The sequence below is a fragment of the Urocitellus parryii genome, chromosome 5, assembly GCF_045843805.1.
Source record: "Urocitellus parryii isolate mUroPar1 chromosome 5, mUroPar1.hap1, whole genome shotgun sequence".
Classification (NCBI taxonomy): domain Eukaryota; kingdom Metazoa; phylum Chordata; class Mammalia; order Rodentia; family Sciuridae; genus Urocitellus; species Urocitellus parryii.
Window position 1 is genome coordinate 50252629 of NC_135535.1, and position 26488 is coordinate 50279116.

Consider the following 26488-nt stretch of genomic DNA (forward strand, 5'->3'; position numbering starts at 1 on the left):
ATTTCCTACCTTACATATGAATATGTGTCTTATTTTGCTTTTTCCAAAGAAACCAATTATGACTCCTTGGCATTTATTGCAGATGAGCAAGAAAGTTCCGGAGCAATTATTTACACTGTGGAGCTGAAGCGCTACGGGGGGCCCCTTGGCATCACAATTTCAGGAACTGAAGAGCCATTTGATCCTATAATCATTTCAAGCCTCACTAAAGGGGGATTAGCTGAAAGGTAAAATTTGAAAGAACTGCTATAATTACCTGCATCTGAGAGGGTCTTCCTTCCTCCCAGCCACACAAAAACATGCTTCCCTCTCCTGTTTATCTGTTGACTTTTAAATCTGCACAGAGGTTTGATTTCAGAGCTGGAGAACTCTCAGGCAGATCTCTGACTTGACTTTGAGGGGCATTTTGCCGGCAGTAAACGATGTCATGGGCTTAGCATTGATATCAATCTACAGAAATGTATCCACTGACCATGGTAGATTTACGTTGTATCCATTTTGAAGAGACTCAAGTTCAGGGAGGTTAAAAGGCTTGTCCCATTCAATTCTGAAAACATTTGCTGAGCCTCTGTTCCCTGACAGGTTCTATGCCTAGCTGCCATGTTTTCCAGGGAGAATGAAACAGGCTTCATCTTCTAAGATTATGGGATACAAAGTGTAGTGACCCATCTGAACAGCATCCTATAGTGTGGAATGTCCACCTGTTCCTTTGCCAATGATGCACACACACCCCCTGCTCTCTGTCCTCTCCTGAACCACATTTCTTTCTGAGATGTGTTGTTGGGCATAGAACAAACCCTATAACTAGTTCTGTTCTCCAGGGACCCAGCTCAAGAATGCACACAGTGTTCATGCTGACACTCGAAGACACTGGCTTGCAAAATCAAAACAGCATTATGTAATCTTGGAGCTTCAAATACCTTAGAGATCGGCTTGTCCAACATCTTCATCTGAAGGATGAGGATACTCACCCAGCTCATGAAGGGTTACTCTGATAGAATTTGATATTCTGATATTAATCAGATAAAACCCAGTATTGCCAGGTGGCCTCCTGTCCTTCAGAACTCTGTTAGGGAGCCAACAAAGAAAAGATTAATATTTATCTGATACAGTAAAAAGTTGATGGTTTATGACCTAGATCTTTTCTAAACTAAAACTCTTTACGAGAGAGCTTTTCTCCTGCCACCCCCACCCCCAGGAAAAAAATCCTTAAGACTAGATGCAATAGTAGACTTAAGTACCCCCTCCTAGCCTGTATGCCCCATGTCACCTCTGTTGCCCCAGTTGCTGCTGCCCAGCACCTCTGCCACTGTCCTAGAAGTGAGCTATGTCTAGAACACCAACCACCAGCAGCGCTATGAGTTGGGTAATTCCTTCACTCACTGTATTTAGAGTGAGCCAGTCCAACCAGAGGCTGGCGCGTGGAATTCAGGCTCTCTAACCTTCATCCCAGAGTAAAGAGCTGAGTTTTTATACCATCCCTGAACTTCTCTGCTGAGAGTTTATTCCTTCCCCATCCAGAGCTTCCCACAAAGACAGATGTGATGCACATCAGAATTGTAAATGCCAATTCACTAGTTCAGAATTGGATGTGGATGGAAAGAGAAAAGATCTAAGTTTATTAGTTTGTTGCCAATAATTTATTTTCTTAGTCTGCGTCTCAAGCAGTATACTCAAGCCTTGACATGTCTTCCTATTTAATCCTCAGGGTTTCCTTGTGAAATGATTGTCCCCATCATAGTGATGGAAAAACGGGGCCCAGAGAGGTTAACATAAGACACCATGTCACACTGGAGGTGCCCCTGCTGGCAGGTGGCAGAGACAGATTTAAACATAGCACTAATTGATCCTTGCATTTAGCCTTTTGCAACCTTTAGAATCATTGACAGGGGAAGCTCTGCTGCCCCAGAGTCTGGTGTATGTCTCCATCTCCCTGAACATCACTTCTTATGAATTAATAAACACTTAAAATCTGAAGAAAAAATGTTCCATGAAGCTGGGCATGGTGGCTCACACCTATAATCCCAGAAGCTCAGGAGGCCAAGGCAGGAGGATTGCAAGTTCAAAGTCAGCCTCAGCAAAAGCAAGGTGCTAGACAATTCAGTGAGACTCTGTCTCTAAATAAAATACAAAATAGAGCTGGGGATGTGGCTCAGTGGTCAAGTGCCCCTGAGTTCAATCCCCAATACCAAAAAAAAAAAAAAAAAGTCACACATCACCACACTGATTGTCCAACATAAATCTTGGGGGGGGCGGGGGGCTTCTAATGGGATATTAAATGACCCAGCTTTCTTAGAGTTTAAAAATTATCCAAGTCCATTTTCAAAATAATTAAAATAATTTTACTGATTTTTATTTGAAACTATAAAGTAGTTCACAGCTGATGCAGTTATCTTATAACATTACCCAGGAAAAAGCAAGGAGTGACCTCTGGAGACCCTTGTCAAATCTTTATTGTTGCAAATAGATAAAGTATGCAGGGATTATGTCTACCTTCCCTGTTACTGTTTGATGTTTCAGAACTGGTGCAATCCACATAGGAGACAGGATCCTCGCCATCAACAGCAGCAGCTTGAAAGGGAAGCCTCTGAGTGAAGCCATCCATTTGCTACAGATGGCAGGAGAGACTGTCACCTTGAAAATTAAAAAACAAACAGATGGTGAGTGGGTCGAGAGCCTCAATTAAGGATCTCCAGTGTGTTTCCTTCCCTAAAAGAATGTGCCAATGTCTACATGTGTGTTTCTAAGGAAATGGCTCTCCAGTGGCAGAGTATTTACGGATCTTTTTCATTTAAATTTGCTCTGACCCTTGACCTTCTTTCCTGTCTATAAAGCCCAGTCAGCATCCAGTCCCAAGAAGTTCACCATTCCCAGCCACTTGAGTGACCTGGGAGATGTGGAGGAGGATTCCTCTTCAATGCAAAAGCCCAGCAAACTCTCTGACATGTACACCGCCGCGGTGCCCAGCGTGGACAGTGCCGTGGACTCGTGGGATGGGTCTGGAATAGAGGCCAGCTATGGGAATCAAGGTAGGCCCTGCATTGTGGAACACAGAGGATTTGTCACTGGGGAACCATATGTGTTTTCAAAGATCCACCCTCTGCTCCACAGCTTTGTTCAACCTGAGTCTGACTCAGAGGCACCACATGAACACATTGAAAACCTCCACCCGTTTGGCCTTGCATTTCCTCCTCCTCGGTGCTGACAAGTTATGAACATTTATCAAACACTAACAGACATCCATGAGGTCTTCTCATGGCCAAATGTTCAATGCAGATCTTTTCCTGGTTGATGTGAGGCAAAACCATGCAATGGAGTGGTTCCCTGAAGACAAGCCCCATTATCTCATTTTTTAGCAAGCTTTCCACAAAGATGGATTGGGGGGGTTCTGACGCTATGCATAAAAGATCAGCCGATGATTTGTGACACCATTTATTCTGACCTCTTCTCAGCTTTAAATAGAAACTTGTAAAGTTTTCCCTGAGTACTCAACATTAGAGAGTTGTAATGACAGTACATGAAAGTATGTAATAAATTTTTCTTCACAGATGTCATCTTAACTGTCAGTCAAAGAGTAAAATGCATCAACAAACAAACAGCTTGGAGAACACATGTTCAGGCATGTGGGTGGCTTTACAGCTTGGTTAGCTGTACTTTAAGCAAAGTCTGTGTCTTGTTTGCTCTTGTCCTGGTTTTCCCAGCTTTTTTCTCTCACCCTACCTTTGTTGTGTTGTTCTCTGTTAAGTTCTTTGATGGGTGAAAAAAAAAATGGAAAGGAAACAATATTTCAAAGTTGTCAAGTTGCTGCCTATTGGAGTTTGGTAGAGAAAATATATCGAACACCTAAAATAGAATTGAGGCTTTCATTTATTTGGCAATTAATTGTTTCCAAGTCATAACACCTTTTGACAAGTTAGTTATGTCACTCAATAACAGACATTCTCATTGCCTGAAAATTGATGGGCCACCAAAGAACACTAGATAAAACACACAAGTCAAGTTCTATTAGAATAGAGCCTGGGATTCATTGATGAATGTGTTTTGTTTTTGTTGATTTATTAATATGAAGACATTTTTGTAAGGAATCTGTTGACATTAGTAAGTTCCATCCCATCATGTGAGATTTAAGAACTAAAGTTATTCCAGTCCTTTCTCCTTGGGAAGAGGACCGTGATCAGCATACTAAATATAGGGCCTGTCTCTTATTAGTGAAAGATGAAGAAACATTTATTATTTATGAATCATTTCAAAAATTTGAATAGTGGTTATAATAGTAGTAAATTTGGCATTGACAAATCAGAACTCTTTATAAGGTTGAAGGAGCTAAGGGATAAGTAGAGATAATAATGATCAGGGTGGAATTGAAGTCCTCCAAGATACTGAAAAAATTGTAGCTGCACCTTGTGTTTGTGTAACCCCTGGAATCTACTGAGCACTCACAGATGACTACTAACCTCGGGTGATTCTCAGACAAAGGTTTTGAGGTTAAAGGCTGGCGTTGATATGGCAGGTTCAGTGTTAAGAGGATTTAGAGTCAACTAGGCTGATGTCCAGTGGAGCTTCTAGTGTTATGTACAGCCTTGCTGTAGGCCAGCAGGTGGCATGACCTCGAGTACCAGGTGACAGGTTCCTGCCACAGCCTTCCCATCCCCACACAGTTCTGACAGCTCAAAAGTCCTTGCTTTTATTGAGCTGCAATCCATCTGCCCCTAGCTTCTGCCTATTAGTCTGGGTTCTGCCTTCAAGATGATTCAGAAGGAGTCTAAAGCCTCTTCCACTTGACAGCCCTTTGGGTACTTGAAGATTGCTATCACTTCTCTTTTGAGTCTTTCCATCACCAAGTAAAATAGCCTCCAGTCCTTTAACTATTCCGTGCCTAACCTACTTTTCAGTATCTTTATCACCCTGCGGTATATTCTTCTGATTATGTTCAAGTCTCTATACTTGCTAAAGTGTAGCACTCAGAAAGCAGAGTGGTACAAGTCGGACAGCCCAGGGCCAGGCAAACCTTCTTCAGTGATGCTAGTAGAGCCTGTCCAGGTGGCCTACCTCCACATAAGGGCTTTAGGGGATGTGTATCACATCTGTCATTCACTTTTAGCTTACTGCTTACCAAGTTCTCAGAATCTGGATTTCATTTTCTTTCTTGTGATGAAAGTAAAATGAAGGGTTAAATGAGATCTCTCCAGATTGTAGTGGTTGACTTTTTGCAAGCAAGGCATGAAAGTGTGCTTTTTTCCCTCCTATTGAATGGAGAGGGCCCCTGACCTCTCAGCAGGCTCTCTGTTCTTCCCAGGAAGACCTTTTACATCCTCACTGCTCCCTGTCATCACTATCACTGCTCCATTGCACCTTCCTGAGGCACATCTTCCTCCTTGGGCCCAGAATCTATGTCTTGGCAACCATGTTCCTTGTTGTTCTCCACTGCTTCTCCAGCATGTCACACTTCATTCATTCAGTGAGTATGTAATCAGTGGCACAATATAAGGTCAATGTATAATGTGTACACATTGTTGGAAAACAAGGCCAGGGTCTTTGTTCTCATAGAAGAGGTTACCCAGCTAAAGGGCCAGACGGTTAATAAATTAAAAACAAAGAGCAACAGCACTAAACATTACTTATTTAATGAAAAGGAAAGTAGGTTGGATTGATCAGAGCTGGTGGGGAAAGAAGGAATATGTTTAAGGAAGTCCCACCTTGGATGACCCTCAATGATATATTGTGTCGCTCTAGGATGCAGACTTTCCCCAGTTTGCCTCTGGAGAGCTTCCATTCCCCGTTCTCTAGCTCCCTTCTACGTCTCCTGCTCTGCCGCCCTATCCAAACCTTGTGTTTGGGGCCCTTTATGTGTTAAATATTCCTTCTTTGAGAAATCACGATGGCTGTACCTGGATATAGCAAAGGTCAGCAACAGGAGACTGAGAAACCTTGACTGTGCTGTTCTCATAGACAGTGTAGCTCTAATCCTTGACGCAACTCAAGTGTCAATGGTACTGTCTGATTTTTCTCTCTTTTGAGGTCATTTTGATCATTTGTATTTTCTCAGGGGAAAAAACTGTTTTACCCAGATTTTCAGATGTAGTTACAAATAAGTAATATATTAATTCCTTTTATTTTCTCAGTTTCTAAATTTATATCCCCCGTATTATTCTTAATTGGTGTATTTGTGTTTTTATGGTTTCCATGATTATATTAGGAATCATTTGTCTTATTTGGCATTTTTTATAGAATATTGACAGTTGCCTTTATTTATTAGTTCCTTTCTGGGTCTTTTTTACATAAAAGTTTGCTTTTAATTTAAATTTCATTCCGTTTCTCTTCAACTTTGTTCCTTTTCTGAATTGAATTGGGTGCATAATTAATTTGTTTCCATGCCTCCTTGTAGTTTCCATACAGTTGACAAAAGAAGATAAAAGATGCCAACTTGTACAGCTGGAGCCCAACTTTCTCTAAACATAGTTAAGGATAAGCCTGCTGCACACAGAGAACAGCCCAGATGATGGGATTTATTTTTCCTTCCACTTACTCTCTGATCTCTACATGCTCATGTTTTATCTCTTTTTATCATTTTCTCTTGCACAATTTCCCCTGAGCTCTTATATTTCTGCTTTGATCCATTGTTCTGTAGAATGATGGTCTTGCTCTGTATTTTTTTTTAATTTGGTGGTGATCTATTTGGTCATATTTATCATTTGCTCCATGCCAGGCTTTTTCTCTTGAGCATTCTTCATCTGTGACAGCTTTGTTTTGCTATTATTTTACTCCAATTGTTTGATGTTAACTTGGCATACCTCATATGACAGTGATTTTTCATTTCTGCCCATCATTTTATCCAGTGAGTTCCTCCTCAGCTGAAGCTTGGTGGAGGTTCTGAGGAAGAGGAGGCCAGGTCGTGCTCCAGGCTAGCAAAGCTTGGCATTTCACGGTGTGGCACTTGTGAGTGAGCTCCTCTGCAGCTGGCAGCAAGTGGTGCTGATGTGGCTCACCGGGCAGGACTCCTAACTGCCGCCTGGCAGATCATTTCCTGAAGGTTACAGCTTGTGTGAAGGTGCTGCCTCTCAGCCCACCTCCCTGACTTTAGCCTGGAGCCGAATGGGGTCGAGGGCACTTCCTGCCACCAGTCCATGTGATATACTCTAGTGTCTCAATCCACGGGTTGCTGTTGGCCTGGTGTTATGGCCTCTGTGTTGGCTGGCTGGGCCCCCTCTGCAATCTCTGACCCACCCGTGTCATCTCTCAGCTTCCTGCCACCACCGCCCCAGCACTTCTCCCCAGTGACTCACTACATTTGGTCACTTATGTATTATGGTTTCTTATGTATTATGAGAAATGTTCTTTTTGTGTTGAACATAGAATATGGATTCAATTATTTGTCAGCTCTACTTATTTTGAGGTGATTTCCAAAAGGAGGTAGAATGATCTTTGCTCTGCCATTTGAATATCATCTAAATGCTGAATATTTATTTCTTGGCAAGAACAATTACAAATAGTTACACAAATGCAAGATCTGATTTTCTCATTCTTAATAAAAATGCATCTTTGGGAAAACAATTTGCCCAAGAATTATCAGTCTGTCTTTCCTATACTAAAATTAGTTTCCAAAAATGCAAGTAACCATAAGAGCTAGAGGCCAAAATCATGAAGAGTATATTCCAAAACCATCCTCTGATTTCACACTTTATGACTATAAGCCAACATTGTTTAGCTTGCTTTTCTACATTAAGACTGAATGTGAATTAAGAGCTATAGATACACGATTTCATCTGTGATAGTACAGAAAACCAAGCACCACTATTGGAGTATCAGGAATTTACAAATATGTATTTACCCTAAAAATAAAAACATCATACAAAGATTCCATCCCCTTTTAGAAGTACCTACATTTTTCATTATGCAAATAACTAAAACTCAACATTACTCACTGTGAAAGGAATCTAGACTGAATTTTATATGTTACATTATGACACAGTATAAAACTAGATAGTGACACACAGTTGCAGAAGAAATAAAGAAGAAGAAAAGGAGAAGGAAGAGGAGGAGGAGGGCGGGGGAGGAAAGAAGAAAGTTTTCCAGTTCTAAATCAAAAGAATATTGACTTAGGACATATTTTTTTTAATGGTGTCTTTTTTCAATGTGTTTCTTTTACCAAGTTTTAATCTAAGATGTAGTTTCTATTGTCATACATGTATTTTAGATTCATGTGCTGATGCTGCCATTCAATAAGAACAGTTTATATCTGGCCATTAATTTTTCTTACACTTGAGCTTCCCTGGCTTGGAAATTTGACTCCTGAGGTTAGAGTCTTCAGAGCCTGTTCACTTCTTCCGAACTCTGGCTACCATCTTGCCTTTGTCCAAACCTAACTTTCCTCAGATATTCCTTATTTGAAATCATGGTATCACCATTCACCTGCATCAGATAGGGATTGAGTGCAGCTGCTTATAAAAGAAGATCCAAGTAATGGCACTATAAGGAGCCAGGGGTTTATTTTTCTTGCACTGTGACCTGGAGTCTGGAGCGGGCAGGTCAGCCCATGGTGTCATTGGGGCCAGGCATGCTCCTGGATCAACCAGCTCATCACCTCTGCCTGTCACATAGCCTCGCCCAGGCCTGAGTGACTAAGTACTTCCCCACTTTGCTTCTTACTTTCAGCATCTTATTCTTACTTTTAGCATCTTATCAGCTCATATTTCTATCAGTGGTCTTTAGAAAAGCCAAATAACACTCCTTAAAACAAACCAGAAACCTCCTGTGCGGCTTCTCTATTGTTACAGGCTAAAGTCAAAATTCGGCAGTTTAACACAGAGTTCTTTGTAAGCTAGTCTTCCCCACAGCACCCTTGACTCCACATAACACCCAACTCCTTACTATTCTCTAATCTCTAAGCAAGCTTTGGTCCTTGGTTCTTTTTGTTTATTTATTTTCCTAGAAAAGCTAGATATAGAAACAGGAATGTCAGGATTATGATCTTATAAAACAAATTGTTACCCAACTGATTACCAATCCATTGAATTTGGTACAGCTGAACTGAAAATGCTAACAATACAATGGCTTAAATTATAAAAATGTAGGCATTTCAGAGCTGAAACATAACTCTACAATGTTATCAAGGACCTATGCAGTGAAATATTTCAGCCTTTTTATACTTAGCACTTGGATTCCATCCTTGAAGTTACCTCTGGGTCCAAGACAGTTATCAGTGCTCCAGTTATTTCATTTGCAGTCCCAGAATCAGAACAAGAGCTGTAAAGAAACTTCCCAGAAGTTCCCTTGATCATGTGATTGTCCAGAACCTTTATCAGGTCACAGTTAGCTTTGAGAGAGGCTAAGAAGTAGTTTTAGTCAGATCCATAATATTCCCACCTCAAGCCTGGCATTCTGGTACTAAGAATGAAGTGGGGAACAGGTGTTCTCGAAGACAACAGGCAGTCTGCCTCAGGCGGGTAACTACCTGCCATTGGCCTCCCAACCTCCACCAAGCTCAGAAAGTCTCAAGAGTAGCACCCAGGTTTGCTAACCATATAGCACAGCAGCAATGGGAGAGAATGAGCCCAGAGAAAGGCAAGAAAGGGGAAACGTACAGGCCCAGGGTCCTTTTCCAAATCTGACTGATTAGGCAAATCACATTCCTCCTCTGAGAAAGGAGTATGTACAGGTAGTAGAAAGGACCAGGATATCCTAGAATATTTTTTCCTCTTTGGGAGTGAAGTAGAAACCACTGATGGAATTAAGGACGGGAATCAGGGCTCATGACAACAGCTCGCTCTCTCTCTCTCTCTCTCTCTCTCTCTCTCTCTCTCTCTCTCTCTCTCTCCTTCTGGGCAACACTTACCCAACACTTCCACCTGGTCAATGCCAGCCTGTTCTCCAAGCTTATATGCCATCTTTCATGTGGCACCTTTTATGACCCACACTCCACCTCCAGCAGGGGGGCTTTCACATGCTGTTAGAACTCACACTTTCTCCTCCTCCTTCTCCCATACACATGGCCAACGGTTCCAGTTTTGAGGGCAGGAACCTAGTTTTATTTACCTTTGTATTTAATTTTCTCATACAGCACCTGACACCCAGGAGGCTCTCAAATGTTCACTGCATGAATATGCTGGGGTTTACCTCCTGCCCTAGTCTCCCTACCTCATCAGTAAGGAAGCTGAGATCTCGAAGGGTTGAAGGGTATAGTAAATAACAACAATGGATGGCTATGTTCATGGAAACCTCCTTGGCTTTTAAGCCCTTTTGTATGATTTATGTATATTTATTCTCTTTAAATGGTCCATTTCACCATCCTTATTTTATACTAAGGGTAGCTTGCCAAGGCTACCAGAGGAGGAGCGAGTAGCAGGGCTGGTGTGTGGACTGAGGTTTTTTCTTACTTTGATCTTGGGATCAGCATAGCATAGGGAAGTGCTGGGACCAGACCCAGGTCTTTTGACTTTATCAAAGAGATCTGAATCCTATTCTCTTCTGCTCTGATTTCTACTAATGCATCATTTTATAGCACTCATTAAAACAAGGCCTCCTACTTGGGTGCAGTGGCACATGCCAATGATCCCAGCAGCTCTGGAGGCTAAGGCAGGGGGATCCCAAGTTCAAAGTCAGCCTCGGCAACTTGGCAAGGCCCTAAGCAACTCAGTGAGATCTTTCTCAAAATAAAATATTTTTAAAAGGCTGGGATGTGGCTCAGTGGTAAAGCAACCCCTGGGTTCAATCCCCAGTACCAAAAAAAAAAAAAAAACCCAAAATGTAAACATGGCTGTTAGGGATGCATGTGCCTTTCCTGGTCTGCATCCTACAGATGGGGCTGCACATCTGCTCAAGCCCATCCTCTTACTCCCACACAAGTCACCAAGAACTACTTAGAAATAATGGGAAGAACATCAGAATATTATTCTACCAAGTCTAAAACATGTTGGAATTTCCTAAGAGAACCTAACAGTCTTACAGGTTAATGCTTATCTGAAAAGAAGACCCCGAGAGAACACCACCAATGAGTTTGGTTCGTAATGAGTTTACAGCCAGTTAAAGAAAGTGGAGTACTAGTCTCTGCCTTTTGTATAAGAAGAAATGAGACTTTGCATAAGAGGGGCTGGTTGGTTTGGTTTGGAATGAGAAAATGAATAGCCTGTCGCAGGGGGTTATAAAAATGACCAGCCACACTTCTGCAGTTATCCAAGAGAATGAGATAGTGAACTGTTATTGTTGCTGAAAGCTCAGTCCTTGTCCCCAGTGCCAATCCAATAATACAGACATGGGTTTGAAAAAAAAGAAAAGAAAGGTTCAATGCTTTGCTAGCAAAGGAGAAATACAGGGAACCCTTGTCCCAGAGGCTGTGATTCTGCCCATCAGGTGATTCAAAGGTTACCTTCCATGTGTTCTCTGTTGGAGTTGTAATTAACTTATTAATTTGGGAGACAGTTACTTCTGAGATGTTCCACTACCACCCCAAAGTCTGATTACTTCCTTCCTGTGGTGGGTTAAATCTGCCTAAAATGAGGAAGAAAGGTAATCCTGTTTCCCCAGAGATTAGGGCAGGGGAGATTAGGGAGGAGCAGGGAGAGAGGAAGAGAAAGAAACATCCATTTTAAAAATAAATTGCAATGGGAGAGCAGCAAGGGCTATATTCAAAGCATAACATGGACCACTGTTACTATATTTCCCTTGCTCTAAGGATTGGAAGCAGAAGGTTCCATCAGTGGGCATTGGGACTTGCCCTAATTTCTTGAGATCCAGTGTTTTGATCAGGGAGCACTATGCCTAGACATCCTGCTTTCCCTGGTCTCTACTTAGCAGCCAGAGGAGCATCATAGGTTGTGACCTCAGTGGAGGGAAAGTGAATGGGAAGATGCAGCAGGGATGTCAATGGAGACAGTCCTCTTACATGAGCAGGCCATTTAACTGTATGTGAAAAACAGGGGCCCAGGCCTGTTGGCTATTTAAATGCTTGAAACATTTCAATGTATATGCCTTGTATTGCACACATGTAAACACGTACACAACACACACACATACATCACAACCCAAAGTGGTGGGCGAAGCAAATGTGATGACTTTGGAGTCAGACTTAGAGTCAAGTTTCTATGGTCGCACTTGAACCCACAGAAGAATTTTGGAAAAACTTCATACCCTGTCACATAAAGTTATCATCAACATTTTTTTCTCCTCCAATTTAAATGTAATTTCTAGTTTGTTGTAAATATGCTTTAAATATATTTCTGTCAAAATCTTGAAGCCACTGCCTTAACTCAAACTCATGGGAAATGTCCATTATGTAAGCTAATTGCCAAAACCATCCCTCACTCCCTTACCTGTCAAGCTAATCAGACTTAACTCCCTGTCACAAAGAAGTCAGTCTTCATTTTGCAATTCAAATAAACACTGATGCACCAATCTCCTCAGGCTGGCATCTTACTTCTGAACTGCAGTTCTGAGAGAGAGATGGATGAAAAAGGAGTAAAAACCTTTGCCATGTGTTTGCCTGGTTAAAATAAAACCTAGGTACTAAAAGACCTGCTCATAGGAATGAGTGTTTTTCTAGATTATTCCTTGATTTAGCAGCTGGAGGGTTTTTTTTTATTCCCCAAGCCAAGCACCTTCAAAGGTTTGAAATAGATGATAAATGTGTTTTTCATTTGACAAAGAGCAATTAAGAGAGGGGAAGTGAGACGGAGGAACTGGCATGGTATCAGCTATGTCAGATGGGGAAAAGTGCTTATGGAACTTGGGGATCTGAAGATTGATTCTCCTCAAGTTATGGCTTGAACCCCCAGGAAAGTCGGCAAGTCACCTTGGGTACCTGATGTGGCTGTTCTAAGCCTTTGGTATCAGCTATAAAACACAATAACAATAGTACCTATCTTCAAAGTTGACTCTGAAGATTAAAGAAGGTGCACAGAGCACTTTGAACATGATAAGCACCACTGTATGCTCAAGGTTGTTGCTGCTGTTGCTATTGCCTTGTGCCACCTCTCTGCTCACGGATGAGGTCTTTTCTTGATGGGGTAAATAATCTCCAGGCCCCGTCTTAACACTTTGTTTATATTTTAGGCACCAGTTTTCAGGCCTCAGGATACAATTTCAACACCTATGACTGGAGGAGTCCAAAACAGAGAGGAAGCTTGTCCCCAGTCCCCAAACCTCGAAGCCAGACTTACCCAGATGTGGGCCTGAATAATGAAGAGTGGGACCGTTCTACAACCAGTGGGTAAGGTTTCCATCCACTGCTGCCCCATCTAAGATCACTTTGTGGTCAGTTATTTGGGTAAGATTTGAAGTTCTATTTGCCGTGGCACATATTGTTACCATTGACTTCCTGAAGCTACCATAATCATCCATGGTGGCCATAAGGCAGGTTCTAAAACTTGTGCCTGACTAGTGACAGCCTGGCACCACCATGCAACACAACAGCTAGGTTTCCTCCAATGAAAACAGTGGTAGCACTGGGGTAAGTCACCAGTTTTTGTGTGTGTGTGTGTGTAGGTGTGTGTGTGTTTTCCTTTTTTGAGACAGGGTCTCACTAAGTTGATGAGGCTGGCCTCAAATTTACTATCTTCCTGCCTTAGCCTCCTGAGTAGCTGGGATTACGGGTGTGCACCACTGTCTCTGGCTCTGGAAGTCAACTTTTATAAACTATGTCCTCAGTTTGTGCGTTACTCCTTCTCATTTCTTATTGATTTTTATGTTTTTCCATACTGGGGATTGAATCAGCTAAGATATGCACCCATGTTGAGCTCCATTCCAACAGGGCTATGTCAATAATGCAGCTCATTTAGCAGTAGCTACAAATAATCAGCAAGTCAGCAGTAAAACATGGACCAATCTTTTATTCTTTGTGACACTTTGCATTTCCTAAATATCCTTACACCCAAGCTGGCTTTACTCAGAGGCCACAGTTAAAAGAAAGCCATATCCAAATGAAAGTCTCTCTCTCTCTCTCTCTCTCTCTCTCTCTCTCTCTCTCTCTGTGTGTGTGTGTGTGTGTGTGTGTGTGTGTCTTTCTCTCTCTCTATATATATATATATATATTATTTTTATTTTTTATTTTTGTGCATTTGAGGTAAAAGAGAAATGTTCTGTATATGGAGAAACAATTATGTTTGGTAAATTCGTAATCCTGACTGTGTTTCATGGTGACAGTTTTGCAGGGACTTCTGACTGTGCAGAGGCTGAGCAAGAGGAGAACTTCTGGTCTCAAGCGCTGGAGGATTTAGAAACCTGTGGACAATCGGGAATTCTGCGAGAACTCGAGGTAGCCTCGGTCCTGCTATTTGCTTTTATTGTTTCTACATTCATTTTTTGGTCCTTTTAAGTTTGCACTGATCACACCAGTTCATTTAAAAGCTTTAACCCCTTTCCACAGGAGAAAGCCGACAGGCGTGTGTCTTTGAGAAACATGACTCTCTTGGTAGCTACCCTTTATGTTTATATTTTTGCTTGTGAAGCTGCCTCCCCTGCCTCCTTGCCTCTGGACAGCAATTTGATTTTCTATGATGCAGTTGAAAGTATTATTTCCTGTTCCCACCCCAAGCTTACTGACTTGTGGCTTCTGCCATTGCTCCCTGCTAACCCTGACTGTTCCCTACCAAATGGCTAAGGAGCGAGCTAAGTCTCCCGGCAGTGGCGCATCTCATTCTCTTAGTTGCTTTAGAAAGGTTTCTTTGGCATGTTTTCATTTGTAACTGGTATAGAAGTTAATTTGATCGTCAAGAGGAACATAAGAGGAAATTTTATTCTATCTTGTTTTGCCTTTAAAGAAGATAATAATGCACCTGGCGAAAAAAGGCCGGTCTATTTGATAAGCAGGCAAAATATTACATAGTACTTTGTGTTAATTGCAAATTCTGATTCCATGTTAACTTCAAGTGAACAAGACGGAGTGGAACAGCTGAACTCCTGACTGTTCTATAATCAAAGCCATGAATTTGCTGACAGTATTCACACTTTAGTCTGGGAAGTCCTGGACTATTTCCTTTTATGTTCTTTTAAATTTTCTAAGCTGTTAAAAAAAAAATAAGTGGCAAAGTCTCATTTTTATTTTGATGTCACATGAGGTTCCCAAGTCACCATAAGGAATGTGAATGGCATAACTGGGTGAAACTCTTGCAATTCTAAAACGATTACTCATCTTTATATTATTTTGCTTCTCGATTGCATGTGTGGATATTTTATGTGATTCTAATGTTTGTGAATCTGCAAAGAGAATTATAAAGAAAAACATTAGTTTGAATTTATAAACATCATTGTATTACCTGGCATGAATTTCAGCTTCAGAGCACAGTTAAAGGACCTGGATATGGATAATTCTATATAATTTAAATGAATCAAGACATGAGCAATTGATTTCTTTTTATACAATTAAAAAAAAAACAGGATGCTTAAGTTTCAGCTAGTTTATTTGAACATTTACCACCTCCTGTATGTAGAATAATGAGTCAGAGTGGCCCAAAGTGAGCAAGAAATTGACAATAGTCACACTTCAATTCATAATTCTTGACTGTTCTCTTCTTTCAAAAATCATGTTTGTCTCCTTTGCCTTTTTCATTTTTCATTTCAATACTTCTCTTCCAAAAAACAAACTATTCTTCTCCTTGCTTCTTTTACGTTAGGCAAAAAGAAGATTGATATTAAAAGTAATGTGATGAGGTTGTGTTTTCACCCAGAAATTGAGTTATCTCATGAAAACAACATCCATTAGCATAGAAGTCACATCATGACATTCTTTCTAACATAATTACTTGCAGGTGTGGCCCTTGAAATTACATATGCAGAAAGAAAATGGACTGAATGCTAAAGAGAAATTAAATCTTCGGCTAGTCAGAATGATTGACAAGTTCACAAATTAGAGTCATATTTATACTTTTACCACAAAGAATATTCACTTGCTAGTTTAAATGAACACCATTCCCTTGACTGAAAATGCTGTTATAAAAAAAATTATTGGAGCTAGATTCCTGCATGTGAAATTTGCATCCAATTTTGAAAGTTAAAGTATACTATAGCACTAAAAACGTTTAAATTAACTAAGATAAAAAATGATCTCAATTGACTTGAAAATGAAAGTCAATCAATTTACTAATCATTTCTCTATTGATAGCAATAATTTAGGTCCAACTTTAGCACTGAAAAATGTATAGCTTTTACCAAAAAAGAAAAATTCAAACTGAGACTGAGCAAATTTTCAACATGTCTTATCAGATATTCCTTCTATAAAATATGGAAATTAGAATAAGCTAACACTACAGTACTTAAGAACATAGAACTTAACAAATGTTCAATAAAAATTAACTATAATTATGTTTGCCATTTCTTGATTAATGAGCACTGCTCTATTTTTTTTAATATATTATGAAGGAAGAAGGTTTAAAAACTAAATGTCAGAATCTAACTTATAATGTACTTTAATTTTTTTTATTCCTTTTTGGATGATACTAATTTACCTGAAGCTCACTTTAAACAAAGCAATCAAGCCATGTTTTGAAAACTTGAACTGAAGAACTATTAGCATCTCATTTCTTCCACTGGAACTCTTTGAAATCCATTTGTAACTTCTTCTGTGGCAGCTGGGACTCATCAAAGCAGAACTGTCATCTCCCAGATGTAGTGATTAAGTGTTATACTTTCAACATGTTTCCTGCTAGTCCTGTGAAAAATCAATGTAAATACATACATGTAAATATAAATATATATATATATATATATATATATATATATACACACACACACACACACACACATACACACACACACACACAAAGCAAATAACTAGTCTAAGTAGTAATAATAGATGAGTGGTCACCACAACAGGAAAACAATCATCGAGTGCTGTCAGAGTGGATTAAACACAGAAATGATATATGTAAGTGCCAGAAAATAAAGGATGTCCCATAACACCAACACAACTGGCCATGGAAAGGTTTCCATAAATTTTAGAAAGGTATCTATCTGAAATAAACTATAAAATGGATGTCTACACTTGTTAAATGTTAAGGGCCTTTTTACTTACTAAAAAGGAAGTTGGGGCTGGCGATGTAGCTTAGTAGTAGAACACTTACATAGCATCCTCAAGGACTTGGGTTCAATCCCCAGAACTTCAATATACAAAAACATTTTATATAGTTAATGCTGGACTATGAAGCAACTCACCCAGGTCACCAAAGATTCTGGAGCCATATTGCTGGGATTCCAAGCCCAGACTGACAGGGAAATTGCTTAATTCTTTCAGGCATCTCTTTCCTTATTGCAAATGGGGAGGCATAATAATACCTACCCTATAGAGTTAATTAAGTATTAAATGGTGATCAGCACATAATGTATAGGGCACTTAGCATGGACTAATGTTCAAAGATCTGCAAGAAGTTTTTTAAGTTATAATTTTCCTTTTCAAAATTATCAGTGAGATAACTCATCCAGTCAGAATATCAATAAGTTTGCTGGTATTGTTTCTTTTTCAACATAGTTGTTGGATACATATACATGTCTTGATTGTTAGTAATGCATGGATCTTAGAGAGCTGGCAAATGAAAATACCCCTCACTTTGCAGTATTCCCTCTGGTAAATAGGTTTAGATAGTGCCCTCTGCTCTAAGATTGCCCATGTGACCTGGAGTAAGTCAGCCTTTTTGAGCCCCAGTCCCCCACCTGTAAATCAGGAGGAATAAGAGAGCCTACATCATAGAGTTGCTATAAAACCTGCATGAGTGAGTACATTCCAGGGACTCATCAAATTAAATTCTGCATTGCTATGAATATGAATAAATCATGCTTTAGCCAATCACATACACAGTGAGCTTGTTTTCCATTTCCATGATTGTAGGCATATTTACCAGTGCTAGTTTACCTTTATATATCCATCTTATCTAGGAGTACAGAGCTGGCTACAGTCATATTTTTAGAATCTTAGCATCTTCTTATCATGAGAAATGAACATTCCCAACATGATACTGGATTTATATTCTCTTTTGTTCCAGTTCTGAGACTCAGTCATCTTTGGGATCTAATATTATCCTTGCTTAAGTATTATGCAGGAAATATATTTGAAACTAAACGAACTTCCTAATTCACTGGTAAAATCCAATCCAAGTCGCATAGCTTTTGAACAAAGGATAGAATTCAATAACATAAAAAAATGATTATCCTCTGCAGAGCTTGCACAGACCATTTCTAAGAAACACTGATCTATATCAAATAGTGTAAAGGTCAACCTGGTCTTACTTCTAGGATGGGGCACTTGACAGACAATATATAGTGCTAGGTGGGAAGCTTGAGGATACACTGCCTGTGTACCCATAATGCCATTCCAACCCCTTGTTAACTCCAGTTGGAGCTAGAAATAGCATTGCAACTAGAAGCAGCCTGGTTCCCATTGAGAAGTTCTTAGCTTATTTCTACAAGAGCCCACTCACTGGAAAGTTAATGCTTAAAATGCAGTTTGCAGTAAGCAAAAGTTGTTTTTAAACTGCTAGGGGTGGTATTTGATTAAATAAACACAGGCTTAAGTACTTACATTGGATTTTAAATGTGCATTACAAATGTCACTTGAAAAGCATTTTCCAGACTTTCATAGTTCAATTAGTATGTCCATTCTCCAGCCTTTGCCTCTGCCCTGAAGAGAATGTATTTTGACTGGGAAGAAGGAGAATCATGCTTAACGTTGAGCAACCAAACCCTTTCCTCACCCATGGCTTAATTATTTCTGAAAATTGTCAATGCCACAGGCAACAATCATGTCGGGGAGCACTATGAGTCTGAATCACGAGGCTCCAACACCTCGCAGCCAGCTGGGGCGACAGGCCAGCTTCCAGGAACGGAGCAGCTCACGGCCACACTACAGCCAAACAACTCGGAGCAACACCCTGCCTTCAGATGTGGGCAGGAAGTCTGTGACCCTGAGAAAAATGAAGCAAGAAATAAAGGAGATTATGTCCCCAACTCCTGTGGAGCTGCACAAGGTCAGGAAGCTTTCTTCTCTTTCCCCGGGGGGTCAAATTTAGTTTTTCACAGTGTGGTGCAGGCATGGGGCAGCGCCCTCCATGGGCTTAGTCAAGGAGACAAACCAGAGCCCAAAGGCAGATCTCCAGAGGCTTTGGTCTATCTCAAAACATGATCCCTGCAAAGTTATTCTTGAAAGCAAGGAAGATTTGCTTTCAAGCAGTGTAGGTGTCAGAAATGTATTTATGTTCAAAATCTTATGAAAAAGTGAGGCTCCAATATCACACGGAGCTATTATTAGTATATTATTCCAACCTCATGAGAAGGGGGGAAGGAATCATACACTCATAGCTTCTCTGAAAAGGGGTCCGGGGTTCAATGTGGCTTAATCCTCAAGTACGGACTTAGAGTAGATGGTAAGGAAGTTCTCTTGGGCCAGGACAGGGTGGACCCTGGTGATGTTCCATCTCTGACTATGACAGTCGCTTCACTGTTCACTCAGAGCTGAATCCAGAGCTGTTGGCAGAGTTCAGACAAGACATATGTATCAATGTCTATGGAGCCTGGCTGAGGAGAGCTGTGTTCAGGAGGTGTCTTTGGCTTCCTTTCTAGAGAGAGTGCTTTAAATTTGTTAAAACACTAGAATGTGTAAAATGGTAATAATCTCGCCCCCACTTTTCTGAGGACCAAGACTCTTCCCTTAATTAATAATCTATTAACCAAAGATTCGTCATTCATCTTACCCAGAAGAACAAATAAGGTCAGATTGAAAGTAGACAACAGGCCTCTACTTCCCTTTTCCTCTTAAGACTTCGGTTTCCCTAACCACTCCATAAAATCTGGCTATTTATTTTATAGTAGACAAAAAGGATATCGATCGTAAAAGGAAAAAAGGATGGTATGGAAGTTGAGTTCCAATCCTGGGTCCGTTCTTTCACCACACACTCATTCATTCATTTAATACATAAATCGGGCCTTCATTCACTAAAAGAATGCATTGCAAATCCCCAGGGAGCAGGAAGCTGAGTGGGAAGACAATCTCGAAAACAGTGGGGAGATAGTGGGATAAGTACAGTAGTAGAACAAGTCAGAGCAGCCTGGGAGTGCAGAAGGTGAACCCTAATTGACTGTAAAGGGGACAAGAAAGGCATGTACAAGTAGGTGTTGACCACGTGGAGAAAGGGGCAGGGGAGGGAGGCGATCCTAACACAGAAAGAAGCATGTGCATAGGGATATCCAAGGTGGTACACTGAGAGAATGTATGTCTTCCCACATGTTCAGAGTCTAGAATTGGAGTTCTGTGCATCAGGAGAAAATTAGACTTACAGAAAAGCAAAAATGTCTCTGGCAGTTTAGAAGGGGAAACCTGGGTCAGCCCCATGCCACAAGACAGCTCGTTCACCAGTTCACCACGCAATAGTTACTTTGGCTTGGTAAGTCACATATCCTGATATGCTAATTGAGGCACACCATTAGGCTGTGGAGGCCACCTATTCAGTGCTAATTCTGCTTTGCCAAGAGGGCTGTCCCCTCCTGATTTTCTCTCCTCTCAATTTCTACACATGCAGAGAAGAGCATGCTTGATAACCCATCCTCCTTCAGGCCAAAGAGAAAGAGTGCCAACATGTATTGAGTTCCTACAAAGGGCTATGTACATATTATATACTTTTAGCCCTCACAATAGCCCTGTCCTTTAAGAGATATTTATTATCCTTACTTATAGGAAAAGGAAATAACAAGTACAAAATAGTCGTTTTTCTTTTTATTGTTGTTTTTCATCCTGGAGTAAGGCTGTCTCCTCAAAGGACAATTATTGATGGCCAGGAATACAAAAGATCTGTCTCCTATCCCACCTGTGCTGAAAGCATTTAGCAGAGATAATGACAGTGAATTGGATGTGCAAGTTATTATAGTTTTTATTTTTAAGTAGCTATACTAAAAAATACATCTTGTTCAAAAGGAAAAAAATGTACTATCCACTTATTGACATGATGTGCGGAAGTGGATGGACTCATTGGGATATCTGTGTGGCAGTTTGTGAGTGGGCATAGATGAGTCAGCGTGAATAAATGACATGCTCCCCCCCCCCTTCACTTCAGTCCTTTGTCCTAAATAGCAGCAACACGTGCATTTCCCATGTAACTTCACTTTTTTTTCTAAACTGATTCCCAACAAAACAAGACTCTCAAAAATAAATGGTGTCCGGCGCTGGGTATGTGGCTCAAGCGGTAGTGCGCTCGCCTGGCATGCACGGGACACTGGGTTCGATCCCCAGCACCACATGCAAATAAAATAAAGATGTGTGTTCACCGAAAACTAAAAAAATTAATAAATAAAATATTTAAAAATAAAAAATTAAAAAATTTAAAATAAATGGTGTCCTAGAATTACAAGACCTAACATTTCCTAGTTAAGTGAAGAAACTGAGGAGCCTGGGGCCTAAAACTATGGACTTAATGGAGTGGTTTATGCCCACATCTTGAGTAACTTCTTTCTAAAGTGAATTTGTTACTCTGATTGGGCTTGCATCCAAGGTGTTTGTTGCTTACCATCTTCCAATGCCGAAGTGCTTGAGAAGGAGAGCAACCATCATTAGATAAGATTTGGAGCTCACAGCCAAGACTGTTAATTGTGCCTGGGTCTTATGAACACCGAAAGATTACCAGATATCGTGAAAAGGCACAGTGACTTGTTGTTGGAATAGAGTTATCGTTTCGTTGGGATGTTGCTAGACTGTCATAAACCTTTGTGAAAATTAGGGGAAGGCACCTTGGGGTGGTGTCATGGAAAGAAGGCTAGGGAATTAGAAAATGTCCCTTCCTCAAGTTGAAGATAGCTCAAGCCAGAGTACCTAGGTTGGCAATCAGACTGAGGACTGGCTTTCAGTTCCCAAAGCCCCATTGCAAACTTTCCTAAGCAGATCTGGTGGAAGAGATCCTACAGATCTGCAAAGGCCAAAGTGGGCAGGCCGGGTGGGATAAACAGCACACCATTCTAACCATGCATGGTGCTCTCTCTGTTGCTGCGTTTCTGTTTGCCATGTGGTTAAGCTTTGGACCTGTTCATATGCAAGCCAGTGCCTGCAAAAATATTATTTTCCCTAGAAGTTGGATTACCTGAATGAATGAGCAAGGACCCCTTGCATTGCTATAAAGAAAAAAGAGTGGGGATAAGAGCTGAAACCATTTCGTTTCCTGGGGACAGGAGAGGAGTGGGCCACTAATACCATCATGGTAAAGAAGGAATGAAGTATTGGCTTATCTACCAGTTTCTCATGTCTCAATTTGCTCTCCTTTCTTTGCTCCTCATTGTCTACCCACCCTTTCCCTCCATTCTTTTTCTCTCTTCAGACCTTTGGAAGTTCCCCAGTTGTAAATGGTTTTTGTTCATTTCCTGTCATCTATTTCTGATGCTGTACCAGAGTCTGGCAAGCTTTTCTTCAAGTCATCCACATTCATCCTGAAAGTAAAGGAAAAACTAGTTGCTATCCTTCCAGCTATATAGAAGTAGGAGGAAAGAGGAAGTTGGTTTGGTTTGGCACTTAGTATCAGGGTGAGAGAGAGTCCAAGGAAGAGATGCTAAATCCCCTTAGGCCACTGCTTCTCCAACTTTCTCAGCCGAGATGCAGTCTGAAATATGTTGTACTCATTAATTCAACACACCCCTACGTCCACACTAACATATGAATGAATGAATCCAAAAACTTGCTGCACAGTATACCCTAAAGTTTGGTTTCTTTTCAAATGCGAATTGCATTAAGATGATTTCAGGACTTATTTATCAGTCTCAACTTGGCCAGGCATGGTGGCACATGCCTGTAATATCAACGACTCAGGAGGCCAGAAGAATCACAAGTTCACAAGTCCTTATCAATTTAGTAAAAACCCTTGGCCCCTTAGTAAGATCTTGTCTCAAAATAAAAAGGGTTGGGGATATGGCTCAGTGAGTAGTAAAGCACGCATAGGTTCAATCCCCAGTACCAAAAAAAACTACACACAATACAAAAATAAGTCTCAATCTGTAGTTAGAGGACTACAGCAATAGACAATAGTTTGGATTATGGACCCCTTGTAACCTTTACGGAGGGCTGTTTGTTAAGATGCACAATCCAGCTAGGCCCCACCCAGACTTACTTTGTCAGCATTTTCAGGAGGAGAAAAAGAAGTATATTTTAGCAATCCCTTCAGTAGATTCTTCAGTGCAGACTAAAGGTTGAAAATCGCCCCCTTAGGTTTTGCTAACAGCAGATGATTATTCTGTTTCAGGAAAATCATTGGGAGCAACATAGTGTCAGTCTAAAGAGGGAGGGAGGAAGGCTCATCTTAGCCCTGCAGCTTCTGTATTTTATCTTTAAAATGAATTCTGTTTTGTCCTGCAGCTTATCGCAGGTTCTTTCTCTTTGCAGATAAGGAGCTTGTGATCTTAGCTACAGTTCATCGATAACCCTTATTTCCCTTCTGAAACTTAAATATCCTTTGGTGTCCACTTAATCTATTTCTGAAATGAATTCTAGCCTCACTTCCTTTCACACCTTAAGGCAAAACAAAATCTTCAATAGAATAGAACGTTCCCCACATTCAGAGCATTTGAGCTTTTAAAAACTGTATATTGACATTCCCTTTTCCCCTATCATTCATGGTTTTCAATAGAACTGAACTTCTTAATTGTATGCCACTAGTTATTTCTCTTTTTACAGAAGTGTTTTTAAAATAATTGTCAGCACCTTCCTCTATTTATAGCTACTGGTGGCACAAAGCTGGAACATCTGAGTCACTCCTAAGTGACCTCTGTTCTTCCCAACTGGTTTTGCTAACATCAGCTTTTCCTCCACCCAAGGTCACCTTGTATTTGCAGTATGTTTTGAGTTTCCTGAAAGGGGAGTTCTGCTCTTCATAGTACAGTAAAGCTGTTTTACTCTTTGGAAGAAGTGTAGTTTTCAGTGTTTAAAGCCAGCTCCTGGTGCAACATTCTCCTGAGGCAGTAACAGGCATAGCCCTAGGAACGAAGATGAAAATGGAAATACATGTCTTATTCTGGCACACGCCTCTTTTTCTTCACTAAATATTTGGAGCTGGCACTCAATATCACACGTGCCCCCATGCCAGGTGTAGACCATCTCCAAATAGCTAGAGGAGAACTGTCTGCTGTGAAAATCAGTCAGAGCTAAAGCAACACCCTCAGCATATGAATTTTTTGCTTTTGTCTGTCACTTTTTACGAGGTTGAGCCTCTCTCTCTTCAGGCAAGGAATGATAAACCAGAGAGAAAACAGGCTCTGTTGTGAGGCAGACCTAAGTTAGGCACAGTCTGCCACTCTGGAGTCATGTCACTTCTGCGCACCTCCAATTTCTCACTTAGCAAAGAGGGGGCAGGGTCACCTGTTATCAGGAGAGGAAGACCTCACAAAACAGTCTTTTCCAGGTGAAGTCACCATCATTCAGACTTCTGCCTCAGCCTTGGTGTAAAAACTCAGAAAGTGAGATTTCATCAGGAACCTAGATTCACACAAGCTTCAGACTGCCACCGTAGGGCCACCAGAGACAGACAGAAGCTGGAGTGGGATCTGAGAAACAGGTGTGTTACCGGTCCCTATGTCAGTCTGAGGAGGATTCTCTCCCTATGAATATAGAAAACAAGGACGTTGTTGTGGCACCAGTGGGGTGTCCAGTTGGGGTTCAGGTTCTTGGCATCCCAAACAAAGAACTGAGCAAAACATGCAGAAGTAACAAGCAGAGCATAGATTTATTAAAAGCGAAGGTCCATGCCATAAAATAGAGCAGAGTGGGCCTAGCGAGAGGGTGTGCCTTTTATGTGCTAGCAGTACCTAGGTCACTTCCCCATGGACCTGATTGAAGACCTTGCCCCATTTGTTCCCAGTGGTTCCTTGATTTTTGCCTGGTTATAGACAGAAGCTGAGCTGGAGTAGCCATAAGTGATAAGCCCTCGGTGGTAATGGGATCTATCATAAACAGGGACATGATAACTCATCAGTCTTGAACTGCAGCCACCATTTTTTTTTTTTTTTTTTTGTGCCCTGTCACCGCCATCTTGATGTCCCAATATCTAACCTCAGTTGGGGAAACTAAAATTGAGGACCAAGGGACAGAGTGTGGATTGAATGTTGCAAATAAATAATGGCAGCCAGCCCTGACAATCCTCAAGATGTATCATTTCCGTTGTTTTTCTGTATCTGTGATTCTGTCCAAAGATACTTTTTAAAATCTAAAAAAAATATATTTATTTTTGTATGAATGACAGGCAGGTGCCAAAAACACTTGTTTGCTTGAATCAAAATCAAAGAATGACAGCAGGAAAAACACTAATTTAAAGAAGGATAAAGAAATTGTACACATATAGATAGGGAGATATAGATATCACTATAGATACATCTCAGTGAGAAATGAGAATGTCAGAGTAAGATAGAAATCTTACTCTCAGTGACTTTTAGAGGAATTAGGCAGGCTTCAGGGCTATCTTTTTTTTTTTTTTTAATACTGGGAATGGAACTCAGGGGCACTACTTAACCACTGAGCTACATCCCAGCCCTTTTTTATATTTTATTTAGAAACAGGGTCTTGCTAAATTGCTTAGGACCTCACTAAGATGTTGAGGCTGGCTTTGAACTCGAAATCCTCCTATCTCAGTGTCCTGAAATGGCTGGGATTACAGGCATGTACCACTGCACCCAGCCGGGATTATCTTTTCTAAAGGCAGAGCCAAAATCATTTGCATCCCTCCCAGTCAGAACTCAGTTTGTATCTTATCACTTTCCCTGAGTTGCTGTTACCTTTGAAGCCTGGGCTGTGAACAACAGAAATGAAACAGTAAGTTGAGCAGACTTGCCATCCCCCAGCCACCCATGATGCTCAGGCAGGCTGGCTGGACAGCGCTCTAATATGCTTTGCTTGTGGTTTGATCATGAGTCTTATCATAGCTGTCATGGGCCCACCACCACCTCTCTTCAGAAGTTTTAATAGTTTCCCTTGAGTCTGACTGTTCATCTCCCCCTGATGTCCTTGTGCATCTCCGTTGTGGTCAAATATGTTTATTTATAGGGTGTAAAATTTCATATTATCTACAAGATGGTCACTTACAAGTGGTGTAGCTCTCTAGGTCATTCTGTTTCCCTAGTTTCCAGGTTCTTAGAGAAGAGCCCTCTGCACCTGCTCCTCCACCACTGCTCTGCCAAATTAGTGGGGCTGTGGTCCTTAACTGGCTAACAATCCAGCCCTGGGCTTGTGTCTCTCCTTCCTTAAATGGTTGTAGAGCTCTTTTCTTGCCTCGGGCTCTTTGTAATGTCAGAATTCAGTGATCCCTAGATTGAGGAAATTCAATCAAAACAGCTGGCACTCAGTGCCCTGGAAATCTGGTCATTGTAACTTGTCATCTTTCCTGAATGACAGCAAGCCTCGGCCCCAGTACCCATAGGCCCAGGGTGTGGGTGGACAGTATGCCTCCTAATCAGAACTGCAAGTGGTCCCTGAATCAAGGAAGCCCACGTGGGCCTATGGGAATGGAAGTCTGTAAATGGCAAAGGAGTCGAAAAGGGTTAAGAGTTGGAGAAG

The 26488-nt window shown here is 41.0% G+C and overlaps 1 protein-coding gene across 7 annotated transcripts in view; it reads left to right on the forward strand.

The window, feature by feature from the left end:
* Grip1 (glutamate receptor interacting protein 1) overlaps positions 1 to 26488 on the forward strand; it is a 373677-nt gene that overhangs the window by 331417 nt on the left and 15772 nt on the right. For 5 of the 7 annotated variants that reach the window (XM_077798384.1, XM_077798385.1, XM_077798386.1 and 2 more), the window contains 7 exons: positions 83 to 227; positions 2521 to 2660; positions 2835 to 3029; positions 13045 to 13201; positions 14134 to 14245; positions 14357 to 14401; positions 18711 to 18944. In XM_077798384.1, coding sequence (XP_077654510.1) covers positions 83 to 227; positions 2521 to 2660; positions 2835 to 3029; positions 13045 to 13201; positions 14134 to 14245; positions 14357 to 14401; positions 18711 to 18944 — 1028 coding nt within the window. The remainder of the gene's footprint in view (positions 1 to 82; positions 228 to 2520; positions 2661 to 2834; positions 3030 to 13044; positions 13202 to 14133; positions 14246 to 14356; positions 14402 to 18710; positions 18945 to 26488) is intronic. The other 2 variants (XM_077798387.1, XM_077798388.1) reach the window with 1 other exon arrangement.